The following is a 14,375-nucleotide window of genomic DNA, read 5'->3' as shown; positions in this document are numbered from 1 at the left end:
CTAAACTCCTGAAGAGTTTATTCACTCAGTATTTAATTCTAGAAGATCTTAACTTTCCATGTGCACAGCGTAAGAAGCATTAAAGCTTCTCAAAGACAGACCGCACGTGTTCTTCATACACCTTGTGACAAAGAGCGTAGTGTCTTTTTCACAGTAGATTCTTGCTTAATATATCTTGCCGGATTATTTCACATCATAAGCTCCTAGAGACTAAAGTCTGGGTATCAATAATCTTTATATTCCCTGGAGCAGCTTTAATTGAATTGAATGTAATTCCATGGCAGTTGGAACAGTGTCCTATCCATGGAGAGCTTCTACAGTAAGGTTGGAGGCAGACCTGGATGCCTCTTGGTTAGTCATTTCTGAGCTCCTGCTCCCTAGGTTTTCGGCATCCTTGACTTCTCTGACCACAGGGAAATAACGCCAGTCATTTCATGAGGTGAGCTTTGGGAGAACCACTTGTGGCTTTGGACAGATAAAGGCAGTGGTAACTCATCTCCAGAGAGTGCACAGAGGAAGAATGCAGCTAGGTCCCTCAGGGAGCCTGAAGGGGAGGTAACCAGGACTTGGTCAGGCCTAAGAAAGCTAGGTGAAGGGAGAGAGCTCAGAGATCAGGAGATGAACAACAGAGGCGATTTTCTCTGTCTCTAAGGCACACTGGGCATATTCGTTAGTAGGAACTGCCCCGGAAGGGGTCATAGAAGAGTTTCAAAGCTGGGAGTCTTTCTGGGCATGATGCTTATTAGGGCCACAGTGGCTTCCTAGGCTTTTGGCGAGGAATGAACTGTAAGTGGTGGCACTCTTAAACTGGGAAATGTGAGGGCCATTTAGGCTTACTCTGTTTCTTTCAATTAACTTTGGCTTTTGTCTCTTGCATGTGGCTCAAGCCCCAGCAGACTGAGTAGACAACTTGAGAGGCTGGATAGAAATGCAGTTAACGCCAAAAAGTTTGACGCTACATCTGCTGAGTCTCACAGCATGCCAGGTGGTCACACGGCGGGGGTGGTCACACCCTCTCAAAGGGCTCTTTATATTTCTTTTTCCCTTCCTCTCCAACGTGGCATAACTGTATCCTTAACCATAAATACCATCCCTTATATAATACACCAATTATTGTAGCTGTGTGTTCATACTTGATTGTGAGAGATTTTCTCGTTTAAATTTTGAAAAAAAAACAAAGAAAAGAAAAACAGGGAACAAAGAATAATGTGGCAAATATGATTTCATGAAAACATTTACATTTTTAATATTTAGGCTCAGATAAAATAAATCCTGTTGACCATGCTAGAGCTTTAGGAATTCTATCAAATAGTAGGTATCCGTGCTTTATTTTTCTTCCTAGTTTTAATAATTGCATTTGTTTACTTAAATCCTCAGGCTTGTTATTTATGATCTGATAGAAAACACTGCCTGGGATGTTGTAAGAATAAGGTTCTAGTCTAGACTTTTCACTCCTCAGTTCTGTGTTTCTAGACAAATTCTTGACTCCTTGGCAGGACCCTTACTTGTAAAAAAAAAATTAAAAAGTCATATACCTCCAAGTCTTCTCTGTTCCAGGTAAGACATCCTTACTTCCTTCATCTGTATTTCATATGAAATGACTTCTAGACTATGTTCCATTTTGATCCTGTTCCTCTGGAGATTTTAGTGTCTGTCAAATCTCATCTTAAATTTTGGTGCCTGGGATTGAACTGATTTTCCAAGTATGAAATGATTATGCAGAAAGATCGGGTTGATTAATTTCTGTGATCAAGGCACTACTACACTTCCGTTAATGAGAACTACATAAAAAATAAATAAATAAAACTTGCAAAGTTGTTTTTTTTTCCCCCAGCAACATCACACTGTTGGCTCATATTAAATAGAAGCTCAATTAACTCCCTTAAATGCTTCCATATAAACTGCTACCAAACCTGGCCATTGCTGTGTGGAATGGGTTTTTGAGCTTAAATACAAGCTTTCTATTTAAATCTGCAAAGTTTTATTTTATTGGTTTTCGTCCAGTGTTCTAGTCTGTTATGAAAGTTTTGAATCTTAATTTTGTTTTCTCAGAGACTGCCCAGATTTGTAAAATTTACAGAGGGTTTGAATACCCTCAGAGTTAATAACTGTCCCTTTATCTCCTTCTGGGCATGATTCGTGTGACCCAAATACACGCTATTGCTTTTCTCTTTATTTAAGTTTCTCAAGAAAAAAATGGAAATTTACACACACACACACACACACACACACACACACACACTCACACACACACACACAATATCCCTGTATTCATCATAAAAACAACAAGGAATTTATATCCATTGTTTTAGACTTTCACGTATTTTTGTGTCTCTCTGGTCAGTAGATGATGGATGTGCTACAGAAACAATGAATTTGCATTGCCTACAGGTGTGTGCCCAACTCTATTATTTCTGAGAGAGAGGATATTGCATCTGATGTTGGATTGGATGGGGATGGGGAGTCTTACATTTTTCTTTTATCCACAGGCAATTCTCCTGCCCTAGTGAGAAAAGAAAAGAAAGGAAAAGAAAAAAGAAGAAACAAAACAATAGTCAGTATGCATCCAGTGCCTTCTAATTTCTGCTGGAATTCAGTTTAGTTGGATATTCCTCTAAAAGCCACCGAGGACTCTCATTTCAATATTAATCTTTTTGGTCCCCTCTACATTGCTTGTATCTCTCTGACAGCATTTCATATAGTCTGTCCTGTGTTAAGATTATGGGATCAATCTGCATTTCTCTCTCCTTTTAAATTATGTTTTCTTAAGGGACAAGGACCATGCTTTATCCATTCTCATTCATTCTTGGAAGAAGCATTGACTAAGCCCACTCTGTGCCAGGCTCTGTGTTAGACACGCCATTCCATGGCTTCCTCCCCCATGTGACCAGTACAGAGTTCAGCTGACTTACTTGAATTGAAATCAATCTATGTGACTTGACCTAAACCAACACTTACTGTCTGTTTTGTAAAGGCTGTGTGTGAAATATGAAAGGATTTATTGAAGGGGATCCAAATCACTGTAAATTAAATTAGATCTTCACATATTTCAGCTGTTCCCAACTCTCCTCAGAGCACCATTAACTGTCTGAAAGATCTAAGCTATGACCATAGCACTGAAGTACTGTGAAATATAGACTGATATCCAAGCCACTCCATAGACATGCAGATTCAATGACAAAAATAAGTTTGGAATTTATTAAGTGCCTTTAAGAAAAGCAGCTTGAACATTTAAGCCCACAGATTGATTAAAATGATGGGGCTCCTGAAAAAGGGAGAAGTTTTTACATATTACATTTTACTTAGCTACCATCAAAAATAGGAGCCAGAGACAGAGAGGAACAGAGAGACAAGAGAGACAGAGAGACAGGAAGAGAGAGGATGAATGGTCTTTTCATTGCTGAACATTTGGATCAGAATTAAATGGTATATTGTGGGGGAGTGGTCATATGCTGTCTTGGCAAATACCTATACATTCAAGTTCTAAGCACTATGCCAGTAGTGTTTTGTTTTGTTTTGTTTTTGTTTTTTTTTTTTTGCATTACCTTTTTTTTTTTTTTTTTCCCAAATATAAGCTTGGACAGACTCAAGACAGCAAATACTTCTTCCTCAGTTTAAGATTTGACAATTTAAGAGGAAAAGGCTCATTCATCATCTTTCCCTTTTAGAGACCATAAATTATTGGCTCATATACCATGTGGCTTGGATTCTAGGAAAAGTTAGTGTAAACAAACCCAAGTTACAATGCGCGGAGTAAGAGAGTGAGTCATAAACAGAACACAGACATATGCTCTTATATAAATAAGGGCTTGGATCATCAGCTTCCCAAAGTCTGCTTCCCATTAATTACACAACAAAATGAACTTTCCATATGTAAAGCCCAAATCACTTAACTCTGGCAACACGCATGAGACAAAGACCAGGATTGTGGCTTAATATTTAGGCACTAACAAACCTGGATTTTCAAAATAAGAAAAGTCCTCTCAAAATATCTTCAGGTATTGGAAGGCAAGAAAATTCCTTGGAGGAGTGTTTTTGAACATTGAAACTATACCTCGCAACCCAGGAACACTGCATGAGGCTGGCCTGCATCCCCCGCTGAATTTAAAGGTAATATCAGGCTTACTCTCTTTTGTTCTCAGCTCTCTCATCTTTATGGGGCAAGCCCTGGGTCCAGGCCACACAGGGTGTTCAGACATTGCTGGGATCATTGAACAGTTGAAATTCCCTCCATTAGTACCTTCTCTCTGTCTTTTGAAACTGCACATGGCATGTTTCCTCATTATTGTGAGAAGGCTATCTGGTCTCTCTTAGTTGAAAGCGCTATCAAGGAAACATGTAACAATTGCTGGGGAAGAGGATTCAACAGGTGGAAGCCACTGAGTTCTCTCCTTGTGTTCCTTTCAAAAGCAGACATCATAAAAAAAAAAAAAAAACACTAACAGAGTTAGTTACAAAGGACATTTAAGTAACAGATGTCACATTGTAGGAGCCCTGGGTGGGGGAGGGGAGGGGAGAACAAGGACTTTCATTCTTTGCTGGGGAGGTGTGCAGCGTCTTTGATTATTCATTTACTCAACATTTACTTTGGTAACAACAACTTTGTATCATACCATGGAGTCTACAGGTAAGATGATACAAGGTAACATTCCTGCTATCATGTGAAACTAAGAGAAAGGGGAAGAAATGAACGTTTTTGGGGAACCTACAGTGCAGTTTGCAGTATCTCACATGCATCCTCATTTCATTGTGATCGCAACCACATGAGAACATTACTGCCTCTGCTGTACAGAGATGAAAACCGGGACCTCAGAGGTTAAATGGTTTTCCCAAGGGCACACATCTTAGAAGTGATGGACTGAAGGATGCAAGCAAGGGCTGCCCTATTTCAAAGCCAGTTTCAAACCATATTTCCTTAAGAAAGTGAAGAAGACAGGGAGCTAGATAGAGTGAGAAAGCCTGGGTTTCCCTGTTACTTTTCTACTATTGACTGCATCCAGAGTGCCAAATTTCTCTCAATTTCACAATCTCAAAGGCCTCCTCCAACCTCCAAATTCCATAGTTAAATAACACAAGATGTTACTACAGACTATTCCTGCTACTTCTGCTAGATTAGGAGTTCCTGCACATTGTTTTGATCCTGTTACTTTGTCCAGTCCAAGGGCCTTTGATGGCTCCCTGTAGGGGGCCAGGCTGCTAGTATAATGAGTGAAGTTGGTCAGGACCCTGAAGGAAGATCGGGGGAAGCATGGGGTGGGCCGGGGGAATAAGAAATGAAAGAGAATATAACCCATCTAACAGGGCTGAGGTTACTTTGTATCAATCAGTTGTTGCCAGGTAGGAACCTGAGCCCAAAGTTAACCAGATAGTCTGAATTTCAAAAAGCCAAAACTCTTGATTATTAGGTAAATCCGTGGTTCACAAATGGAGTTCTTAAAAATGCATAACCCCCTGTAAGCCAATCAGAGTACAACTGCAGATAGCTATTGGCCCATGGCTGCTACTTTGCTATCACTGCCTGTCATAAGGTTTACTGTGCCTCATTCTAGAATTTCAGGTTCTCCATATTCTGACCCCAAATCTCTCTTCCAGCCTCACTGGTCATTATTTCCACACATACTCCCATCTCAGAGACATTGTAAACCTGTCCCTCTGCTCCCATCTGCTTATTTAATTCAATCCATCCCCAGAAAGCTCTTTCAGTCCTTCTCTTCCCAGATTATTTTACCATATCCCCCAATCTCCTCTAGTACCATTTGGTTGGAAATTCATAACTTATCCATTGCTCAGTGATATCTCTGTCAGGATCTGAGATTGTTATTCAGCCTATTCACTTGTTAATATTATTTGGTCATCTCATGTTTTAGAGTCTGGACTTCCCAAAGAGCATGAAAGTTCCCTAGGGCAGGGGTTAATCGTATATGTATCAGTGTGGCAGATACTTAAAAAAAATATTTGACAATTGTAACAAAGCCTTACAAAAGTTCCAGTAAGATGAACTTGATATAGCATGGCTTTGACTGTGCCCTGAGATATAAAGGTATTTGGAGCAGTGAGTGAGGAAAAAAATTCTAAAGATAGCTAATGGATGTTATGATTTGAGTCATAACATGACTAAATTATGACTTAATATGCTTAAATCATTACAGGGCATGACTTTATTCTTGACATGAGAGGGGTCAAGATATAGTGATATATTGTTTTGAATATGTGATTGGTGTTTTCATCTGCTATTTCATTTCTTTTGCACCACGGCCTAAAGGTCAGAAATCACTTTTCCCATTTCACTGATGGGGAAACTGAGACTCACAAGTCTCAGAAGACTCAGCGACTTAGAACTAAGATAATTAGTAAGTTCTGAAAAGCTGTATGATAACCCTGGTCCTTGAATTCCAAATCCACTTTCCACATGTTCATGTGGTGGCCAGGAGTCCAGGTTTCCCAATTCCTACTCAGGCCAGATTTGTAGTTCAGTTCACCTCTCTGGGTTCAATTTTCTTATCTCTGCCATGAAGGGATTAGTGGAAAGCCCTTCTATGCGGTCTAACCCAGTCTTGTTTGGTCAGACTCCAGTTTATGCAACAAGAGAAGGAGATTCCCTGGGAGGATGCTGGGGCATTATTCTAGTTGCTCCCAAAGGCGGAATGGAGGGGGCTGACCGGTGAGGGACAGTGCGGTCAGCCTGTCTGTCTGCCTGCCATGTCTGTTTTATAATCCTTACTCTCTTTTCCCTCACTGCCTCCTTTCTCCCTATCCCTCTTTCTCTGCCTCTTCTCTGTTGTAGACAGACTATAGCCTGCCTGGACCACTAAAGATCATTCTTAATGACAGTCATTACACAGTTCTTCTACGTTGCCTGAGGCCATTTCCACAGCAATGAGCAGGAAAGACCTCGCCTCCGTTCTCAACAGCTGGGCACAGTATGCCAACTTCACTGGAACCAAGAAGTTTTTCAAAAACTCTCCATTAATTACAGGAAACCCAAAGCACTGTCCCCCCTTCTCATTAACACAGTTGCTTTCAGTGGCCACTAAATTATCTCGCCACCATTAAACCAACAATCTAATTAGACCTGTGGAAATGGAAAGAGCCCGTGAATGAGGCAGGCACACCACTTTCATCTCAAAACTGATCATAAAATATTTGTGCCCTTTCGTTCTTGGCCACATAAAATCTCCCCCTAGAAGAGTCTCTTTCCACTCACTTCGATTTATAAAGAGGGGCTTGAATATTTGATATAAAATGAGTATCTTAATAGAAATCGCTTCATGTATGGGAGGTTTTCTTTCCCGCATTTCGCTGAGCACGGTGCCCTCATTACAATAATCGCACCTGACTCCCCTTGCGTGTGATGCCTCACAGCCAAACCTCCCACTGGGCTTCAATGGAGGTGTGAATGATACCATCACTGGGAAGAAGATAAAATGTATTATTATCATTACTCTATTTCTAAGAGGGTCTGACTGTGGCAAGAGGTGGTTGGGAAGCATAATCTGTACGAAGCATTCAGAGAAGATAAATTGAGTTAAGTTCCTCACAGACACAGCACTTTCAAACCTGTTATTACACCTTCAGTCTTTCCTAAAATCTCAACTCTGGAGGGGGAAAAAAAATAGTTAAATCAAGTCCAGGAATGTTTATTGAGTATTTACGATGCACCCAGCACCTTGCAAGGTCCTTGACACCCAAATATGATTACAAGTTGCTCAACAGCCTGGCTTTTGCTTCTCTTATTTTCATCCCATATAACAACACAAGGTTCTGGGGATTTGTCAGATACTTGATACTCACTGAAGGGGGCAAACCTGAAATAGGAAATATGATTGTTGCTCTTGGGAAGCCAACACTCTGGGCACAATGCAACACTATTATATATAAAATAATTAAATTACAGCCTAGCTTTCCATTGAGTGGCTCATCCTCCAAATATCATAGAAGAACTGAGTGAAGGGAGACACGTGTACAAGTCCCTCCTTCTCCTCTCGGAATAAAAACACACTCGTGTATTATGTATACTGTGCCATATAGGCTGACTCTTTAACTTGAAAATAATCTTGCCTTGTGAATATCCTGGTGGATTATCCAGGACCTGGTCTGCCATTACTGAACAAAAGATTCTGGAGGCCCTGGAGGTCCCTTTCAGGTAGCTGCTTCTGCTGACCATTCTTTGGATGGTTTGCTGTTTCTGGTACTAATGGAAAATAAAGGCAAATCATTGTCTCTCAACTTGAATGAATATAATTCTGAGGTATGTATTTTCATGCACCAGATGGTTTTATGCAGGAAATAGTTGTTGGTCAGTTCATTTTGACTAATATTTAATGATTATCTATTGTTTGCCCACCTGGGTGCTAGGTACTGGGATTTTAAAGTTGAGTAGTAGGATCTGACAATAGGGGAAGGGACAGTCCAGCATGGGGCACAGGCATGAGCACAGACACCATGTTAAATACAGGAGTCAATTATCAATGGGCTTATAATAGGGGGTCATGGAATATAGAAAATGTGGCATAGGGAAGGATTCGTAGAGTTGAAGTCACCATGCTTTGTATTGAAGAATGGTAATGAATTAGCCATCTATATGGCTTGAAGGGTGGGTGAAGGGAGAGGGGGACATCCAGCATGGAAAACAGATAATCACTTAATGGCAATGACAGTAACAACCACAGCAGTGGCAACAGTGCTCATTTGCTAAACTCTTGTTATGTGCCAGGCACTCTGCTAAGATTTTCACAAGGGCTGTCTCATTTATTCCTCACCACAATCCTCTTACACTAGGTAGTATGCTTTCCTCCATTTTACAGATGTGAGCATTGAGGACCAAGATCAGCCAGCTGTTAAGTGTAGCACTGAGATCTCAGTGTAGATGATCTGAAGCAAGGATATATGCATTCAAGTAGAGCAGTGCATGGTCCATGTGTGGTGTGAAGAAAAATGGGCCAAACGTAGAAACAAGGCAAATGGAAAGGTGCATGTCTTTCTGGATTCCTAGAGTACCATTTTACAGGCCTGCCCCCATGATTAATTACCTAGGGAAATGTAGCTTTGTTGTATTTGCTACCCATTACTGATTACAGGCCCAGACTCTGCCAGGAAATATGTTGAAGATTTTTGCTCAAAAAATATGCAAATGATTTCTGACTGGTAGCAAAGATAAGCCCAGAGGTTATGGTTTTATTGCCCATTAGGACATTAACTGAGCCATCTCGCCTGATGTTCTTTCTTCAGTGCTTACATTCCTATAATGTCCTGTCCCTCTAATTCTTCTCTGGATCAGCTTTATCACCATGTTGGTTTCCTCATTAAAGAGTTGAGTGAATTTTTGACCTGAGTTTTTAGTTTTTTGAAAATCACACTCTTACTGTAGGATTCCCAAGGAGTTTGGTGCTGGCTAACATTTCTAAGGAGATGTGGTTGGAGCAGAAGAGGCAGGGGGCAGATTCTGGAGTGTTTGGTGCTTCTCTAGGACGCTTGTAGCTTTGGCCATGGGGACAGCTCAGCTGCTCTAGAGGTCTGTATCAAATCAGAAAAGGGCTTGTTTCTTCCTTATGGGGCAAAAATAAAAATAATTTTTGGAGGTTTTTCGGAAGGCCTTTGGTGTGATGGGATCTTCAGGGAAGCGCAGAAGCTTCCAATCCTATTGGGTCTCTTCATGGCCCAGAGCCAAGGGGAGGGGGCTTTTCATGAGCCTCACATTCAGTAGAGGTCTCCAGGCAAACAGACTCATTCTGTGCTGCTTCAACATGGGCCCATAGGCAGCACTTTTCAGGAAATTTGAAGAATTCATTTTTTAATGACATTTAAATGTTTAAATGTCATTTAATTAATTTTTATGTTTATTTTTGACACAGAGAGAGAGAGAGAGAGCACGTGCACAAGCATGAGTGGGGGAGGGGCAGAGAGAGAGGGAGACAGAATCCCAAGCACACTCCACACTGAGAGCTCAGAGCCAGATGCTGGGCTCAAACTCACGAACTGCGAGATCAAGACCTGAGCCGAGATCAGGAATCAAACGCTTAAACTGACTGCACCACCCAGGTGCCCCCGAACAATTCATTTTTAAAAATAAAGCTTTATTTTCTCTACATCTTTTCTGAAGTTTTTCTACTGTATATTTTAAGTGATTAATCTGGCCTTATAGAAATTTATTTTACAATTTGAAGACTTCTTCAGTTTGTATACTTATAGCCCTTAGATGTTCCAAATCCTATTAACTTGCATATTTATTTGCTCTATTTTGGTTGTTTGAAAGACAAGGCTTTTGGCTGAATTGATTCGGTATTTTGGCTAGGAGCGTCAGAGGATGATTCCATGTAGGTTCAAAGCACATAAAACAAATAATTTTACAATTCTTGCAAAGGAATTTGTTGCTTTTTGCATCTGAATATTATTTCATTACTCTGGGACCCTCTCTATTGATAACAGTTGGTTAACTGCAAAGTCAGAAATGCTAGAATTTGGTGGTCAGAAGCAATTTTCATGATTATTTTGCTCTAGCCACTAGAATACTGGATTTCTTTCTAATTCCATTAGAATTAAGAATGTATTCTTTTATTTGTGAATGTAACTTTTCTTTTTTTTTTTTTAAGATCTATTTATTTATTTATTTTGAGAGAGAGAGAAAGAGGGAGTGTGAGCAGGATAGGGGCAGAGACAGAGGGAGAGAGAGAGAATCCCAAACAGGCTCCACACTACCAGCACAGAGCTCAACGTGGGGCTCAGTCTCAAGAACTGCCAGATCATGACCTGAGCCAAAATCAAGAGTCAGATGCGTAGACGACTGAGACACCCAGTTGCCCCTATGAAGATAACTTTTCAGTCTTAAGGTTTTGCATCTTGATTACAGGTATCTGTCAGTTCTGATGGGGCTGATAGTTGGTTAAACGGCTTGCCTAATATCAGTCTTTGCCTTCAGAAGCAAAATGTCTAAGCATTTAATACACTTGTGAAATTTATTTATTTTTTTGTCTTTTACAGGTAGTTTGTTTATTTTTTTAATTTTGTAATTATTATTAAAGTTTTTATTTAAATTCCAGTTACATAACAGTGTAATATTAGTTTCAAGTGTACAATATAGTGATTCAACACTTCCATACAGCATCTGGTGCTCATCATGGCAATCGTACTCCTCTTTAATCCCACTCACCTATTTTACCCATCCTCCCACCTGATATTTCTGCTTAGGTTTGGTAGGTTTTTTTTTTCTTAATTTTTAAAGGCTTATTCATTTTTCAGAGACAGAGACAGACAGAGCATGAGTGGGGGAGGGGCAGAGAGAGAGGGAGACACAGAACCTGAAGCAGGTTCCAGGCTCTGAGCTGTCAGCACAGAGCCCAATGCAGGGCTGGAACCCATGAAGTTGGATGCTTAACTGACTGAGCCACCCAGGTGCCCCTAGGTTTTGGTACTTTTAAACAAAGATCACACAGTTTTAGAGAATAATGGATTAGCCTTGATAGGAAACAGATACAAACCAGGAGCTTTGCTCCTCTGCTTTCTTCTGTTAGCTCTAGCCCAACCACACCTTGAACAGTTAAGATTTGATGCTAACAACCGTGATAACAACACATCTTTTTTTTCTCCTGGGATTTAAGATGAGAGGATATCTAGTGTGAATCAGTGTGTGTGTGTGTGTGTGTGTGTGTGTGTGTGTGAAAGAGAAAGAGAGAGAAGGGCACAATGGATATGCTTGCCCATTTTTCCATCATTATGACTAGTCTTTCAGGTGCAGGACTACAGAGAATTTATTGGTGTTTTACTGAGTTCCTACAGGATTTATAATCTATTTAATAATATAGTCTCATGTTAAATACAAAGGTGGGGGGGGTGTGTTTCAGTAGTGAAATCACACATTTTCTACACGTTGCATGACCTTCCTGAGAAGTTAGTTCAATATGTAGGAAAACAGAAAAATTAGCCTGACTTATTGAGGTATGGATTATCTGATATGGTTATTAAATCATGATTGGGACAGCGCAATAGAAGTTATTTCAAATTATGCATCACTTTGAACAAACTTTATTGAAGCCTTTACTGCATTAGCCCTAATTACTCACAATAATGACGCAGTGCTCCCTTGAATCAGACCCTTCACTGTGGCAGGGGACTGTGGCTGATCGATAGCTATTGAGCAGTTTGATCATGAAGGCTGACCTGCCAGAGCACCGGTGGCAGCCACGGCCATCCCTCCTTCCCGGTAGCTCACAAACTGACATGTTCTCAGTCTGGCCTCCCTCTCCCGCAGCTCGTCTTCTGCCTCTTCCTCCAAATCAATAACTTCATAATCAGCATGCTTCCCAGACTCCGAGAAGCTAAAAATTGCCTTAAACAAAACACACCCTCCCCCTTAACCTCCACCCCCATCCACCCACACACACACACACTTGAGCTAGAAAAGATATGTTTTTTAACTTCTGACCATATGCATTTCTCCCACATTATAATGTTGATAAAATAAGGTGAGAAATGCCCCGCCCCCTTTTTTTAACAAAGATCACCTATTTGAAAAAATACTGTTAGGGCTATAGACTGATTAATTATTTGGCAAGTATTTACCAACAGCCTATCACATGTCCATCCAATGTTTTCCATTTGGTTGTTAACTTCCAAGATGGAGCATGTTTTTCTCAGATGTCTCCCACCACGTTTAGTGCTATGTAAGTACACAGCTACCGTCTCACAATGATTCATTTCACTCAGTGATTACTTATTCAGTGTCTACTATGTGTCAGGGGCCTGTACTAGATAGGTTAGTATTTATTGTTATTATTTTTATTTCAGAGAGAGGCAGAGGGAGAGAGAGAGAGAGACAGAGAGACAGAGAGACAGAGAGACAGAGAGAGAGAGAATATCCCAAGCAGGCTCTATGCTCAATGCAGAGCCTGATGTGGGCTCAATCCCACTACCTTGGGATCAGGACCTGAGTTGAAAGCAAGAGTTGGATGCTTTACTGACCCAGCCAAGCACCCTGTAGCATTCATTATTTTAAAAGGAAAGGAATTTCTAATTAATTGAATTCTTTCAGTATATATATTTTTTATCTCAATACAGGATTTCTCAAATTAGTTTTTTTTTCTAAGACACTTAGTTTTATTCTCCTTTCCTTCTCCTCCCTCAGCCCTTGTCTGGATCTTCAAAACCATTCTGTGAAAAGGATGACCCATTGAAAACAGGCCAGAAGTACTTCTAAATTCCCTTGCTTATGGCCAAAGATGAAAAAGGGACTCTAAAGAAAACAAAAATGAATTGTCTCATCACAAATATATATGACTAATGCAGAAGCATACAACTAAATGAAATCAAACCAAGATACTATTTACTGCCTTTCTACTGTGTGCTTTCCCATAGTTAAAACATCAAATGATGAGTTTTTCCTCACTATTCCCTAAAAGAAGTAGGGGCCCATAATTAGGGAGAAAGAAATCTGCCGTTTCTAATGTTGAGCCTGTGATAGAAGTGAGATTCCACTGGAAATCAGGCAGTAAATCAAGAAGTTTGGGTTCTAATCCAATTGCATGACCTCAGGCAGATCTCTGAATCTCGGGAGCAATCGTGTGTGAATCACATGTGAAACAGGGTATTGGACATGAGCCCAGGCTGTGTGACCCTAACTCTCTCAGGTTTGTGGGAATCCATTTATCTGTGGGGAGTGGAATCTCAGGAAGGTCTGGCCTCCAACACCTGGGGAAATCTCTGGCTGGTTTTCTCTCCAAAGTTCTGCCTTGCAGCCTGAGACCCGGAAATGGACCAAATCTGTGAAATTCTCACGAGGGTCTCATTTTAGCACTGCCAAAAATAAACAGCCCATTCCCGCATCCTGAAACACGAGAGCTTTGGCTCAGCTCTGATTACCAGAGAGGCAGGTTTAAAAGTTTAATACCCACCTGGTTTCTACGCCTTTTTGGCATATTTGTAAACAACTGAATGCAAACAGAGGAGGCAAGCCCGTGGAAGCAGGAGGTCCCAAGAACACATTCTCTCACTCTGGATGGAAAGAGCTGAGGGGAGAAAAATGGCGGACCACCTGTCTTTTGCCCCTGGGAAATATCTGTGCTTGGCAAGCAAAGGCGGAAACATACAGGCTAATTTCTAAATCCATGAAGGGAGGTCTCCAGAGCTTAGCCAACAAGGTTGCATAAGTAATTATCTGCATGGATAGTGCAGACCCCAACCCAAATCTTTCACTCCAGCCAAGTGATCCCTTCTCAGAGTTCCATGCTTGACACCAGCTCCCGTGTCCTGGACTATGTCCACATCACTCCCTCTGCCTGGACGCTTTCCTGCAAAGGTAGCACCATCTGTCAAGTCTCAGATAACTTCTTCCTCATTCACCTACAACTTTCCCTCTGACCTCTTCCTGTTTCACTGCAGCCATC

The 14,375-nt window shown here is 40.8% G+C and overlaps 1 protein-coding gene across 3 annotated transcripts in view; it reads right to left on the bottom strand.

Moving 5' to 3' along the window:
* Window positions 1–14,375, bottom strand: part of SETBP1 (SET binding protein 1) — a 376,077-nt gene that overhangs the window by 14,712 nt on the left and 346,990 nt on the right. For 2 of the 3 annotated variants that reach the window (XM_060613721.3, XM_060613723.3), the window contains exon 6: window positions 2,471–2,503. The exons of the other annotated variant lie outside the window; for it this stretch is intronic. In XM_060613721.3, the coding sequence (XP_060469704.1) occupies window positions 2,471–2,503 (33 nt within the window). The remainder of the gene's footprint in view (window positions 1–2,470; window positions 2,504–14,375) is intronic. 3 annotated transcript variants of the gene reach the window in all.

Source organism: Panthera onca, chromosome D3 (genome assembly GCF_046562875.1).
Source record: "Panthera onca isolate mPanOnc1 chromosome D3, mPanOnc1 haplotype 2, whole genome shotgun sequence".
NCBI classification, from domain to species: Eukaryota; Metazoa; Chordata; class Mammalia; order Carnivora; family Felidae; genus Panthera; species Panthera onca.
Note: the sequence above shows the minus strand (reverse complement) of the source record. Positions and strands in the feature narration are given on the sequence as shown.